This window comes from Lolium rigidum, chromosome 5, assembly GCF_022539505.1.
Source record: "Lolium rigidum isolate FL_2022 chromosome 5, APGP_CSIRO_Lrig_0.1, whole genome shotgun sequence".
NCBI lineage: Eukaryota > Viridiplantae > Streptophyta > Magnoliopsida > Poales > Poaceae > Lolium > Lolium rigidum.
The window spans coordinates 224730539-224746453 of NC_061512.1; the positions used below are offsets into that span (position 1 = coordinate 224730539).

The following is a 15915-nucleotide window of genomic DNA, read 5'->3' on the forward strand; positions in this document are numbered from 1 at the left end:
TCATGGACAATCATTGCCCTTTTCGAGAACATATCCAATGCAGTACATGGATTATTATTTTTAACATGGGGTGCAACAATTGAATTCCATGAGATGATGTCATCAATTCCCTTCTGAGTTATTTCCTCAAACATCAGACTGGCTTCCTCTAGTGAACCACATCGTAAATACATCAGCACATCGCCACCAACGCATTGCGTATAAAGATGTTCAAGTCAAAGCCATCGCGACATATAATTGCATGGAATGTTATACCACCTCGGTATGAAGGTAGATCTCCACATGCTTTTAATGTATGCGGCAGAGTAAAATGGTCTGGCCTAGTTCCAGCACGCAGCATGCGGCAAGATATTGCAATTTCATGGTCAAGGTGGCCCTCTTTGATGTGTTTTCAGATGAGTAGACTCCATCAGACAGCTGGTGGCGGTATAACATGCTCCAACGCTGAGAGAGCTTCATCTGTAGGACCACAAGCAAGATAAGAAGCTACAACACCAGTACCCAAAGATCTTGGTGATACAAATGGTTGAGATAGCAACGGTGGACTGCCAACAGTGATGCTGGATAAGAGAGAAGACCTGAAGAAGTTAGCTGCTGGTGAACTTGATGAACTGCATTCACATACCTGCATTCCTTTTATAGGGCAGCAAAATGAATAGGAGAAACATCTTGACCAAAGCACACTGCAGATTGATCATGTGAATTTTAGCAAGTTGAAAAGCATAATATTATGCAGAATAATCCCTCAAAGCAGTCATTGCATCACTACACAATGAAAAAGGGAAAAAAAGAGAAGGTATCATACGCATTGTTTTTCAATTAATTCAACATGATGTAAGGAGCAGAAAAGAAGAGCAGGCAATGATTAGAAAAATATAATGCACACCTCTCCAGTATTACTGTGGCCGAGTTACACCAAAATGACAGAAGGACATAAAGTATGATACAAGTTAAAAATTTAGAATTTTCTTGTCCACATTTCTTACAATAATACATTTCTGAGTTTGGAGAATATACATGTCTGAGTTAAATAAGCTACTAAACCATGGCACTCTCCAATTGCCCCCGTGCCCTTTCTCAATCCCAATAAAAGGAACTGGTTTGAGCTGAAGATTTGTTTTTCTATTCATAGTTGCTTTTAACTATCATCCACAGAACCAATAACTTGAAGGTTTCTTGCAACTATCATCCACAGAATGCTGCAACTAATAATACTACTACTCACAGTTCTGTCTTAATAAGAGTACTTGTTTTTAGATTGAAACAAGAACACATGAGAAGCATCTTGACGAAAGAACATAGGTTCAGGCAAGTACACGTAATTACAAGTTCAAGGCCATTCATGCTAGTCCGGCATGCAAAGCTGACAAGATTCAGAAATCTAAAGGCAGAGAATAAATTTACCAAACATAATAAATTTTCCCAAATTTGCATGTAACAAATCAAGAGTTCCCAACCAGGTGCTCAAACCAAAGGCATAAAAATGACAAAGATGCACATCGGAATCTTAATGAGAGTAAAATGACAATTGGAAAAGAACAGATTATGACGCTCAGACCAACTGCCTACTTTCCTCAAACTAATCTAGCATTTCAACAATCATATCATCAACTAGGTAGTTAAGACATGCTGAATATATATTCCATTAGAAATCATTTCAGATATGTTTTTTCTCACCAAGATTGGAGAGCTGACTGAAACATGGATTACAACAGCCAAATATTAGTAAATTCATTTTGATATTTCATCAAGTAATCATCATCACATAGACTAATTTCCATCTACTTAACATTAGTCTCTGCAAAGCTGAACTAGAACTACAAGACCAGTTGGATAATATCCTATTTGCTACAAGTTTTGGTTTCAAAACCAAGTATTAAGCATCTTAATACTTGAGCTTGCAATCTCAAACTTAATAAACCACAGGCACTACATCTCTCAATAAATCAGCATAGCTGCATAGGTACTCTATTTCTCGAACTGTTGCACTGTGAAATCCATTGCTCCATTCTAAATCAAGAACTTGAAATAATCCTCAAATCGGGGCTGAGAAGAAGAGGGCAATGAAGACAACGAGGAGGAGCTTTACCTGCGAGAAGACCGACGCCGCAGGCGTGGACGCCGTTGCCGCTGTGCTCGCCTCTGGGTCGCCCGTCATCGTTGCCTCCGGGTCGCAAGAGAGGAGCCGCTCTATCGCGCCGCTGCAGTAGCCTTCGGGTCGCGCCTCCGGGTCATAAGAGAGCAGTCGCTCCCTCGCGCCGCTGCAGTCTTCGGGTCGCGCGCCGTCGTCGCTTCCGGGTCGCAAGAGAGGAAGCGCTCCCTCGCGCCGCTGCAACAGCCTTCGGGTCACGAGTGAGGGGTCACCTCTGTGTCGCGCCGCCGCCGCCGCGGGGCGCCGTCGTCTCCATGTTGATTGCGGTATTTTTAGCCGACGCCGGTTACGAAAAGTGGCTTTAGCTCCGGAGCTCCCTTTATTTTTGAAAAAAATCTAAAACCATATTTATGTTTCAAAAAATTCTGTAAAAAATCCTGAAAAGTTAACTATGCAACCTACAAACAGACAATATTGAAATACAAAATTAGTTATATTGTGGGCTACATAAAAATGAAAAAAAATCTGAGAAGTCGTTTGGTATCCATTTTGGGTCTTCAATCCTGGAATTCATTTTGAAATTTTACAGGTGGGCTGTTTGGTTGCCACAGAATTGGACCGTCATTTTATTTAAAAAATCCAGTAAAATGACTCCATGGGTAAACACGATTCCGAGCTGAGACCTGTCATTTGCGTTTCTCTATGAAAGTCATTTACAAATTCAATATTGAATTCTGTTGTTATTTGCAATTCCTGTGGCAACCAAACAAGTGTTCATTTCTGAAATTATAATGTAAATAAAATAAATACACATATTCATTTTAAAATGCTACAAACGAAATGAAAGTATGGTTTCCAAACTTTTGAATATAAATACATTGCCTACTATCTTTCCATCAGTTCAGACTTTTGATTCAATTGGCTAGTGCAGCAATCTTACATGGTATCAGAGCCAAGAGTTCTCACGTTCAAGACCCTGCTCACGCATTTTTAAAAATAAAATAAAAATTCTGTGGCCCGCACCGAACCCACGCTAAGGAATAAAAATAGCCTAGACGTGAAGAGGAGTGTTAAATATAAATATATTTCCTAGTCTCTTTCCATTAGTTCAGCTTTTGGTTCAATTGACTAGTGCAACAATCTTTCATAAACGACTTCTGATAAAATTTGAAGATTTGAAAATATGCACTCGTATTCACACTTTTGTCATTTTTGTGTGTAGCTTAAAATATAAAGTATTTAAGACTAATGTTTTACATGTGTGTCAGATACATCATTGCCTATGACCTGCTATTCATTTTTACACCAAATCTATTGGTGAACGTGCCCGCGACGTGATGTGAGAAGGTTAGATCGAATTTTGTACGGTGATGGCAAAAAGAAAAAGGCAGCTATAAGTTGCCGATGCCCATAACAAAATTACCCTTGCAAGTTTCTCGCCGGGGTGATTTTTGGCACATTCAGAGCATCATCTTCAGTCGCGTCTAAAAAAACGTCCAGCACGATGATGTGGGACGTATTTGGGGATAGCATCGGACAAAACAAAACCAAAAATCTACAAAAAAAATAAGCCCTTCCTAGTCGTGTCCCTCAAACAACATTCAGATAGATACATGCATTTTAATAGAGGAAACCATCTCATGTGAAAAAAGTAGGTGAGAGAAAGTGTGAAAAAAGAGAATGACATGTGAGGACTAGGGGGTGCATGCATACATGCGGACGCTGTTTTTGTGTCCGGCGTCCCCGGTAGAGACTCTATACCGGGGACGCCGGACACAAAATAAGGCGTTATTTAGCTTTGAAGGACAACATGTTTTTCTCCATTTCTTTTGGGGGATGCGACTAAAGATACTCTCAGGCGCTATTAGGATCTTGTTTTTATTGTTTGCTTTGACATCTCTTAGGAGAAACTTAAACTTACACGACTGAATTAGTATAAAACTAGGAACTATAAGTTTTTTGGAATTTGCTAACGAGAGATATGATAAATATTTTTTCACTCGAATATAACAACAGGAACAAGAATTTATCGAAAACCCAAAGTTCTTAAAGAAAGGCACCAAGCTGTTACAGCCTGTAACCACAAACTATGTAGGAATAACAGTATAACACACAACACACGCTCACAAAAGTATTAAACATAAACTACAGTATGCATACTTTCTAAATTAACAAAATACCTTTGAATCGAAAATTTTCCATCACCACCAATCTACAAGGAGAACAGGAACGGAATGTGGATGGACGTGTACTCGTGCCAAGCGACCATGCCCTTTTTTTGAAGAGTCACCAACTCTTTCCTATAGTTTGATGGAAACAAAAAAAATCATGCGATAAAGATATCTAGAAGAATGTTCTCCACTTCTCCGATTTTAAGTAACTCTAAAACTCTTCTCCTCTCCTCTCCAGGTCTCTCCCGAAATCTTCCCCTGCCTGGTCTTCTTCTCGGTGACTCCGGGCCGGAGCGGAGTCGCTCCTGCCGGAGTTGCTGGTTGGAGTAGGCAAAGGAATGGTGCCGGTTCTACATCTAATGTAGTTCTTAGGTCTTCTCCTCCCTATCCTTGTAGGTGTAGCTCTAGGTCTAGGATTTGGGCTTATCATGGTCTACCTTTATGGAGTCTGGTGTAATGCCATGGAAGCTCATCGCTCTGGTGTCATGGCACGACATCAAGCAGTCACCGGTGAAGTCGTTCAGCGACCCTCCAAGGTGGAGGCATGGTGGAGGTTGCAGTTCATGCGAGGCTTCCTTTAATAAGCACTGTTGTGGATCTTGCTTCTCAGATCTTGTGGAGTTACTCTGCCTCCCTTGCCGTCAAGGTGGCGGCGGAGGAAGAGGATCTCTCTTCGGTCGGCGGCAGTGTGATTCAACATGCTTCAGAGTTGTTCATGTGCGCAACACATGGCGACGTTCGTCGTTGTGATCTTCGGCCGGTATGGCGGCCCGTCTTCAACGTCCATGGCAGAGGCCTGCTTGATCCATTGCCAAAGCTCGACGCAGCTAGCGTGCCAAGAGGTTCGTCCCCGGTGTCCTAGAGGCGGCTGATGGTTGGATCTATTCGTCGTAGGAGAGCCAACGAGTAACTCGCTCTTGGATCTTGGCGGAGATGGCTGGAGACCGCTGACGTTTAGTGCCGGAGGCACCCATGTCCTTGATTGCTTTTTATTTTTCTCTGCCAGGGTGCTTTTTGTAATTTAGAAGGCCTTATCTTCAAATAGCTGGTTCTTTAGGGCGAGTGTTGCAAAGGGCCTTCTTGCAAATTTGTAGTTGCCACGTGTTACATCAATGAAGCTCCACAGGGGTCTAGTACCCCTCTGTTTGTTAAAAAAAAGTAACTCTAAAACTATTTTTCATATATCCCCATAAATCAAGTAGTTTTTTCTTTTGGTATTTAAATTTCACAATAAATTTAATAATGAAGATAATAAGAAAAAATGAAGATAAAAGGGGGCATGTCAGATAATTGACAACCATCTTTTCTTTGCTTTTCTTAACTAACTCGTCCTTCCGTTTCTTGTCGTTCTCCTTTTTACGCATGCAAAATATATGTTAATTACTTCATACTCTTTATGTTTCAATGAATAAGGAAAGTTATAAATAAAAATACATTTCATGATGTATCTAACGACGAGTGTGCATTCAGTGATCACATAGATAATTGGGCTAAGTAAACTTTGATCGACTTTTAGAAAACTACTAAAACCTTTAGTATTATGTAGATATCGTATGAAAACACATTTCATGATGTATCTAACGACGAGTGTGCATTCAGTGATCACATGAATAGTTGATGAAAGGGTATTTACCTCCCTAAGTGTATTTTGCATGTTTGCTGACAACACAAGGATATTTACCCATATTCTTAAGTGATTTAGGTTGTATCTATATTAAGCAGTAGACGATGATCTGCCCCTCAAAAGTGAAAAGATGAAGATGATGTTTGTAGTTTTTTAGGTTTTCTAGCTATATGTGATGTTGCTGTTTGGAGGGGTTGCTAGGAATAATTGTTGGAGAGGAACTCCAAGAAAGTTGTTGTCGAGGAGCTCTAGAAAAGAGACTCATGTGTGTCTATGACCGGAGACTCCTGCCCTCACAAGCGAGAGACTCCGGACTGGGGGACTTGGTTGAGAAGCACGTCTGCCTTGCTCTTAGTACATTGTCTCGAGACTTTGTGTCACGCCAGAGACTTCAATCCAGATACTCCGGCCCACACTATTTCCAGGCTTGCTCAGGAAGGAGATTTTGGTCGGTCCGTTACCGACACAGTGAAGACCAGAGACTCTGGGTTAAGTCACCAGAGTCTCCGGGGTTATATATGTTACATGCAATGGCTCTTTTCGTGGACTTACTATAAGAGCCACCCTTCTTCCCCAAGTGAAGGTTGTCGCTTCCACTCACTCTCTCCTTCATTGTTCTAAAGCTCAAAACTCATATATCTCCCTCTGTAGATACTCAATCTTGTTGCTCTCTTGGGAATCAATGGAGGAAATCTTGATCTACACATCCACCAAAGGAATTTTAACTATCCCACCCATTTAATCGATAAACTTGTTACTCTTGGTTATTTGGAAACTAGTTGGAAGAAGTCGCCCTTGAATGTTTTTGTTGTTGTAGAAGCTTCGCGGTTGGTTGTTGAGAGCCTCCAATTGAGTTGTGGAGATTTCCCCAATGTTGTGTAAATGTTTCGGTTGCCACATTGAAGGCCACTGCTTAGTGGAGCGTGAGCTGACCTTTATGGCTTACTCACCAGAGAATAGGGCGAGACCTTAGTGGCGTTGGTTGGTACCACACTCCTCCAACATAAACGCACGTCCCTTAGCAAGGAAAGGACTACGAGAATCATCCTTGTGTCGCCTTGTCTCTATTGCAGCTTTGTATCCTTTATGTGTCGTATCGTTAGTTACTTGTTATTGTGATTGCTTGTCATATAGGTAAATTTACGTAGTTGCACATCTATGAAAAAAATGATGTTTCCTGTCAAACCTAATCTGATAGAGAAGCCCCTATCAACCCACCCCCGCCCCCCCCACCCCCCACCCCCCCCCACCCCCCCCCCCCGGCACATACCATCCTTTCAGTTGTGTAATCAAATTTTATAAGAAACCTATTAACATCGTTCAGTAGTATATTGATATCATATAAAAATAGGTTTATGGTTTCCATTGATCCATCCATTATAATCCAGTTTTGTGGTAAAACACTTCTTTGTGTACAAAATTAGCTTCAAATTTTTGGTTTTAGTTTTTCGGGATCAAAGTCGACTCACAAACAAGTTTCCCGTTGACTTTTGTTGTCATGAGTTGTCTTTGACAACAATAAATCAAACCCAAAATCTGAAACCCGTTTTGTGCACCAATAAAATCTCCGATTTGTCAATACTCGTGCACCTTACTAGTTACACTACTGTAGGAGCGAAGACAGGCGGCGGCGGTCAAGGTGCGATGCATACCGCGAGAAAGTTTTGGCCGCTGCCACGCCAAGCTAGCGGATGAATACCTCGATCGTTCGTCACACGTGCAGTCGCACTCCGTGACAAGTTTTCCGTGACGGCTGATATATTTTACAGTACAGTACATGTCACGAGCGTAAACTAGCATTTCCTTTTGCTTAATTGTTAAGTAAACGCCGCTCGATCGCCATCGTTTCGTCTCTCCCTGTAAGTAAACTACCTAGCGTGACCGCAACGCCAAAATAACAAAACCATTTACCGTAAGGGGAACCTATCTTCAAAAACGATTAAATAAGAGCATCTTCAGTCGCGTTTTCCAAAGCATCCCCCAAAGCAATTTAGGGCGGCCGGACCAAAAATACGTTTCAGCCGCGTCCCCAAAGCCCATTTTTGTCCCCGAGCCCGTCCCCGTCCCACAGGGGACGCTCCGGGCACGCCAGACACAACGAAAAGCGAGGCGAACCGACGCGGGGCCGACGCGTCAGCGGCTCGGAAGGCTAAAACCCCGTCGTCTACCTTTGGTCAAGCGACGTTAATGGCGTCCCTGTTTTCCCAGGCGACGTAGAGAAGCGTCTCGTCGTGCATGGCCGCGTGGCCGTCCGCACCGGCGTTATTGCGTGCAACCACCCCGCTGCCGCCGCTGTACATTAAGACGCCTGCGCAGTTCGTTCCAATTTCTCACCGCTCCCAAACCTTCTCGTCGCCGCCTCCCCCCTCGCAGATCTTCTCCTCGCTGCTCCAAACAATGTCGACCTCGTCCTCCCGCAAGATGGCCGCGGCGAACGGCTTTGGCCGCGGCAGCCTGACCGTGCCGGAGGCGTGGGCGATGTACCACGCCGGCTATACAGTCCCGCCGGACATGCGGCTGACAAGCAGCGGCGGCTGGAAGATGGCCGTGAACGGCATTGGCGTCCCGCCGCCGCCGAAGCCGGGCACGGAGCAATGGAGGGACGGCATCAGGGCCCGGCGGGCTCAACTCACCGCCGCCGAGCGGCAGGATCCGACGTGGGAGGCCAACAACAACGACGAGTGGTGGAAGACGTACTTCAAGGCGAAGTACGACGTCGAGATGCACAGCACCCAGGGGCTCGTCGGCGGGCCCAACAGCTGGAACAAGGACGGCTGCGCCCTGTTCTGGGGCGTTGTCGTTGCCTATTCGACGGTACCCCGGAGGAGGGATCCTCACGAGGGGGAGAAGAAGTAGGGGCCATAGGGCGAAGTGCTCTCGGGACGGTGGTACGCGATTTACCCAGCTTCGGAACACCTGCACGATGACAGGGCCTACAGCTACTTGTCTGGAATTATCTGGGCGCTTTCGCGTTGTTACAATGAGTTGTGGTTGTCTCGCTCCTCGCTCTAGAGCTCCCGGGATCCGGCTTATATAGGCGCACGGATCTAGGGTTTACATGGAGAGTCCTAGCCGGATTACAGGTTGCCTAACTACGGTACAATGTCTTGCCGTGTACGTCAAGGATCCGCCTTCCATCTATGTCGTACTGGATCCGGGTTCCTTATGGGCCTCCACGGATCCGGCTTCCTTCATGGGCCTTCACGGATCTGACTCCTGGCATAGACCTCTTCGGATCCGGGTACCTCTGTAGGTCGGTTCGGATCCGGGTACCTCTGTAGGTCGGTTCGGATCCGGCTACCTTCGCAGGGCGGTTCGGATCCGGCTCCTTGTTCCTGGGTTGGACATCTTCCATCTTGATCAACAACAACTGGGCTGCCCGGTGGGCCATATGCTACCACCACCATCTGTGGGTCACCCGGGCTTGCCGGAATCGGACCATGTCGATGATATACCTACGAAGTATATCCACAACAGTAGCCCCCGGAGTTCTCCAAGATTCACCGTTCTTCCATCCAGCTCAACTTGCGCATGTATCTTCATCCTTTGGCTGGAACGAATAATAGAGAATCTTGAAGGACTCCAAACTTCATATCTCCAACCAAGTATTGGTCGGAAACTTCATGATCCAATGGTCAGATTCTTCGAAGACACCATCCAACGTAATCTTCGGTATGGATCCGACTAGCCAAAATATAGGTGTGGATCCGACTACCCAAAATATAGGTGCGGATCCAACTAACAAAAAATTAGGTGCGGATCCGGCTACCGAAAATTAGGTGCGGATCCGGCTACCAAAAAACTAGGTGCGGATCCGGCTACCAAAAAGTTAAGGTGCGGATCCGACTACCAAAAATTAGGTGCGGATCCGGCTACCAAAAAATTAGGTGCGGATCCGACTAGTTAGCCAGATTTTCGCCATCTTTGAAATTTTTCTTGACATAACCATATGTATGTAGCCCCCGAGCATTGAGTCGGCTTGCTCCAAGGAGACTCGATGCTCAGAAACTTAGCCCCCAAGCGTCAAGGTGGAAATTTTTCGGTTAGTTGCTCCAAAGAGAACTTCATCGATATAGCCCCCGAGCGCCAAGGTGAATTTACTTGAAAATCCGGCTTGGAGCTCTTAGAGTAGCTTTATCTTTATATGTGACCAAGGAATAGTATAAATCCCAAGCATCTAGGTGGAAATTTCCAGCACTAATACTCCAAAGGAAACACACTTTTCACTTAAGATCAAAATCGCAGCCCCCGAGGGTTGGTTCCGGCTAAGCATAGCGGAATCAAGACTCAAGTTGCTTTTCCAGCTGTGCATGCTACGGATCCGCCTAACCTTATCTCATATGGATCCGGCTAGCTTCCCCTGGGCTTCTCGCGATTGCTAGGTCTGCTTGAAAACATCTTAGTTCGAGGACTGTTGAAGGTCCAAGCATCATGTACCTGATATATAAACACAAAAACACATTTGTATTAAATTGTTTCTTTGACCATGTTCAACAAACAAATGTAAGGCGGAACAAAAACGGCCTTTGAACAAATGTTTTGAAGCTGAAACTATGCAGCAGTTGAACAACATAAAACTGTCAAGGCGGAAAAACTCGACTATATTGAATAGTTAATGTAATTTATATGTTTTAAGCAAGTGCTGGTTTATCCGTTCTTCTGGTTTATATGCTTGACTTTTCGCGAGACGGCAAACTTTAAACACAGAACATCTGCTGAGGCGATAGCGCTTAATAGCGAAACAATCAAGAACCTCAGAAACAGAGGCCGGCATTAAGTTCCGAGATGTCACTACTAAGGAATCCACACATAAAACAACAGAAAACGTGTAGGCCAGAAAACTTAAGCTAACGCCCGAAAGCGGAATTTTTGCAGCGTATTGGAGCATTAAGCGGCAAAAACAGTACAAAGTTTTTCACGAGCGCGAGGCAAATCGTGGAAAAGATATGACCAACAGCGAAAGCGGTAAAAGACTCAGGATATGAGTGAACCAATCTTAATCTCATGATCATAAAATATTAAAATATAAAATATAAATAGGGACTTAGCTATTTGAGCGGAGTCAATGTGGGCCGATGAAGGTGACAAAATTTCCACCTAACCGGATGAAAGCAGAGGAGACGGATACGGATGCAGTGTTTGGGGAGCCGGAGTCGACCGCGGTAAAAGAGCACCAGAGCTGCCCAATTCCTCGCGGTTCCGGCATCCTCTTGTTTGTCAGTTTACCCTTATGTGAGCTGAGCACAAAAGGATATCTTTGATCGATTGAGCAACCAAGGTAACTACTACTCCTTGGGACTTGGGCCATGCATGTGAGGCAACAAAATCAATCTTTCTTTTCTAGCTGATCGATCCGTCCTTGGGCTTGAATTCGACAGCAATCAGGATGTCATGAACGGAATCAACCAGCTAGGCGGAAAAAATTAATGGCCTACGGATTTATTCCGCCCATCGTTGTCTTCGATCATGTCATGCGCGCCCTTTCAGAACTGTGACCGGATCCTGTCATCGATGGTTCCGGTTTAGATTGGTCTTCCGCAAATCGTGTCCATCTCAAAAGCGATCCGTGCGAAATTTGGTAGATCCAAAATAGAAAAAACTCTTAAGAGGATTCTGATCCAGAGCCATCTTCTCCGAAGGTCCCCAGCTCAACGGCGGTCCGTGCGGATTTTGGTAGATCCAATGGTAGAAAACTCCTGAGAGAATTCCTAACCGGATCCACCTTCCGCGAACGTGTCCAGCTCAACGGCGGTTCGTGCGGATTTTATTCGGCCTTCCGTCGGGCCGGTGCGAGATTGATTATCGCGGTCCTGTCGGTGCGGATCCACCTACCAAAATTTAGGTGTGGATCCGACTTCCAAAAATTTAGGTGCGGATCCACCTACCAAAATTTTGGTATGGATCCGGCTACAAAAATATAGGTGCGGATCCGACTACCAAAAACGTAGGCGCGGATCCGGCAACCAAAAATATAGGTGCGGATCCGACTACCAAAAACGTAGGCGTGGATCCGGCAACCAAAAATATAGGTGCGAATCCGACTACCAAAAACGTAGGCGCGGATCCAGCAACCAAAAATATAGGTGCGAATCCGACTACCAAAAACGTAGGCGCGGATCCGGCAACCAAAAATAGGTATGGATCCGGCTACCAAAATATAGGTGCGGATCCGACTACCAAAACCAGAATTTGAAATTTCCAGGTCTAAGGCGGATTCTTCCGTGGAAAGCTCCAGCGACTCGGATCGGATCTTTGCAGCTGCGTCCTGCTCGGCGGCGGTCGTAGCTACAGTACTTACCAGTGCGTTTCCGTCGAAATCAACGGTCTCGCAGATGAAGATGTGGAACCCGCCCGGTTCCGGCCTCCAGACGCCGCAGGCCCCACGGTGGGCGCCAACTGTCGTTGCCTATTCGACGGTACCCCGGAGGAGGGATCCTCACGAGGGGGAGAAGAAGTAGGGGCCATAGGGCGGAGTGCTCTCGGGACGGTGGTACGCGATTTACCCAGCTTCGGAACACCTGCACGATGACAGGGCCTACTGCTGCTTGTCTGGAATTATCTGGGCGCTTTCGCGTTGTTACAATGAGTTGTGGTTGTCTCGCTCCTCGCTCTAGAGCTCCCGGGATCCGGCTTATATAGGCGCACGGATCTAGGGTTTACATGGAGAGTCCTAGCCGGATTTCAGGTTGCCTAACTACGGTACAATGTCTTGCCGTGTACGTCAAGGATCCGCCTTCCATCTACGTCGTAATGGATCCAGGTTCCTTATGGGCCTCCACGGATCCGGCTTCCTTCATGGGCCTTCACGGATCTGACTCCTGGCATAGACCTCTTCGGATCCGGGTACCTCTGTAGGTCGGTTCGGATCCGGGTACCTCTGTAGGTCGGTTCGGATCCGGCTACCTTCGCAGGGCGGTTCGGATCCGGCTCCTTGTTCCTGGGTTGGACATCTTCCATCTTGATCAACAACAACTGGGCTGCCCGGTGGGCCATATGCTACCACCACCATCTGTGGGCCACCCGGGCTTGCCGGAATCGGACCGTGTCGATGGTATACCTACGAAGTATATCCACAACAGGCGTTCCGGGTCGCACCCTCGAGAACGTCATCCGCGGCATCCGCAACGGCACTCCAAGGTTGGAGACGCCGTCGTCACCGCCACCGTCTCCTCGAGGACCACCGCAATGGCAGCCGAGGACGGCACTCGTCCTCCTCGCACTCTTCTTCCTCAGGACCGACGCGATCGACGCCGTCCTCGTCGTATCGCTCGGCGCCCTACACCGTCCCCAAACGGGAGGTGAAGGAGGAGCCGGCGACGCCGGTCAATACGAGGCGTGGCGGCAGCGGCAGCCGGCGGCAGCAAGGGAGGCGCGGCGGCGCCCTCCTCATCCCGAAGCCGGAGGTGAAGGAGGAGCCGGAGGAAGCGTCGTGGCGGCGGCTGGCCGGCGGAGTACGAGCGGCGGCGGCGGCTCATCGCCGGCGGCGACGACCCCGAGGACTCGCCCGGGGCTGCGGGCGGCGTTCTTGGCGTCCATGAACGACAAGGACGCCCGGAGGGCGACGTCGACATGGCGATCGCCATGTCCATCCGCGACTCCGGCAAGCCGCTCGTGGACCTCACCGACGACGGCGAGGCAGGACCAAGCGGCTTGGTGAAGGACGAGCCCGTCGACGAGCCCGTCGACGAGCGCGTCAAGCAGGAGGTCGTCACCGACGAGATGTACAACTTCCGCCAGTACTACGACGCCTCCGGCCGCCGCAAGTACTTCTAGATTTGATTTAGTTTAAATTTAGTCAAATTTCGTTCGAATCTATGTAAGTTTGGACGAATCTAATCGAATCTCGTTAAGTTTAAATTTCCAAAATTTTATTTAGAGACGCGACTGGGGAGTGGTGTCCCCCAAACGCGGCACAAACGAAACACGTCCCCCAAACGCTCAATCCGACGCGTTTTGGGGACGCGGCTGGAGATGCTCTGAGGAAGGATTGTAGTTGTGCTATACTCCTAGTACAGTCCTACTGCTATAGGCGGTGGAGATTACTTAGCTCGAGCTGCCAACTACTCGCACAGTCACTCTCGCCTCTTACGTGCCAACACATCTCCGCCGTGTCCATGTCATCATTAAATTGCCATGCAAAAATATTGTCACCGGATTGGACTTTTGCCGACTGTGACACCGTCGGCACTGTGCTAATATAGCAGCAGCAGTAATTAGTCCAGCAGAAACCATCCAAAGTGATCGAGGTCAGTAGGATTTGTGGGGAGACGTGGCCTGCCTAGACGGGGTGAAGAAATGGACCGGTTCCACGGAGGCGCCCACAGGTGGCCGTGCGAACACCACCCCGCTAAGCAAAACCAGCTTCCGTTTTTCCGCCCGTGGCGGCACGCGACTGCGCTTGGACGTCACGTCGCTTCTACCCAAACCCCATCCGCCCAACCCAACCAAACCCCATCCCCGACCGCCGCCCCCGGCACGGGGTCGGCTATAAAGCCGGCGCCACCACGGGGCCAGATGGCAACGGCGACACCAGCACTCCACACTCACCCATCCATCAGCAACAAGCAAGCAACACTCTTTCTAACCGACCGGATGGCTTCGGCGCCGGTGGAGTTCCTGGGCGGCGCGCAGGGCGGGCTGGGCGGGGAGGCGCTCTACTGCGCCGTCATCCTCTGGCTGTCAGCCATGTCCTGGATCATCTTCACCTGCGTCGGCAGCGACGACGGCGGCCACAGGCGGAGGGGCCGCCGCGGCAGCCGCGACACCAAGGTCTTCGTCGGCGCCGAGCGCCTCTGCGACGGCACCGGCCCGCGCTGCAGCGGCGGCTACGGCCTCTGTGGCTCCTGCGTCGACTAGCCGCCTCCCCAACTCGATCGCCGGCGCGCTCTTCTACGTACTGTACGCTTGGTTGGTTACTACTTCTTCGTGCTACGGTGCGAGGAACTCCGAGTTCATCTTGATTGGCAACTTGTAGAGTTGTAGCCTGTATGTAAATAGTTCTAGGAGATCGAACCGATCGGCGAGATGATGAGCTAGCTATGTATCTATCTATCCCCTTTGTGAAGACAATAAGAGGGAGCGTCTATGCTACTGTGCTACGTTTGATCCTCGCTTGCACGCAAGAATCAAGCTTCATGTTTTCTGTGTTCCTCCTTTCGATCGTGCGAGTGTTATCGGTTGCGCAAATATCTGTTTCCAGTGGACAATTTGCTTTTGCTCTGCCGGTACTTTTCGGCTGTGCTCAGCATGATTGCAGAGATATCATTTTCAAGTGGACGATTAGCGACGGGTTTGTTGGGAGGTTGGAGCGGCTTTAATTCCTGCGAGTCGAGCCGCTCCTCCAATGGCTGTGGTGGATCAGGCGGCCGGAATTGATTGGCAAGGAGTAAATTTCCGCATCGATGTGTACGAGACTGTGATTGCGACACCTGGGAACGTTGGAGCTCAATGGACGTTTCCTTTTCTCCAACCGGGCCTCAACCCATTTCCAATAATTCTCAACAAAAACATAAAGAATCTTACAGCCACCACTCGACAAAGAAAAAAAGAAAAACAGAGGGAGACAAGTTGGGGGCTTGGGGTACCAATGGAAAACTCACGCACCGGGTCCACCGGGAGTGCTCGCCATGTTCTCTTCCCTTGCGCAATGGGGTGGACGCCGTGGCACATCTCCGGGCAGGGCATGGTGCCTGCATCGGGGGCCATGGCGGCGGTGTGCGGGCATGGCATGTGCGACGTTGTGGGGCGGCAAGGTGGCGGTGCACGCCTGGTTCTCAGGCGGCGAGGGTTGTGGACGGCGCGGCTCACCGGTCGTCATCTCTACCTTTGGTGGAGGTGATGTGGTGGCGGCGGTCTAGGTGGATAGACGAAGGAAGGTGTGGAGACATACTCCTTTCCTGCAGATCTGCCATTGGCCTACATATGCGAGTTTGCAAGGCGTGCGGCTAGTGAGAGCTGAGGTTTGACTCGTCGGAGTGTTATCACCAGATTTTAACCAAGTCAGGAGGTGGGCCGTGATTGAGATGGGC

At 48.1% G+C, this 15915-nt stretch overlaps 1 protein-coding gene across 1 annotated transcript; it reads left to right on the forward strand.

Moving 5' to 3' along the window:
* The first annotated feature begins 14333 nt into the window (after positions 1-14333).
* LOC124658375 lies at positions 14334-15036 on the forward strand. The gene has a single exon (XM_047196724.1). The coding sequence runs from the start codon at positions 14402-14404 to the stop codon at positions 14741-14743; it is 342 nt and encodes a 113-aa protein (XP_047052680.1). The 5' UTR covers positions 14334-14401; the 3' UTR covers positions 14744-15036.
* The last annotated feature ends 879 nt before the right edge of the window (positions 15037-15915 follow it).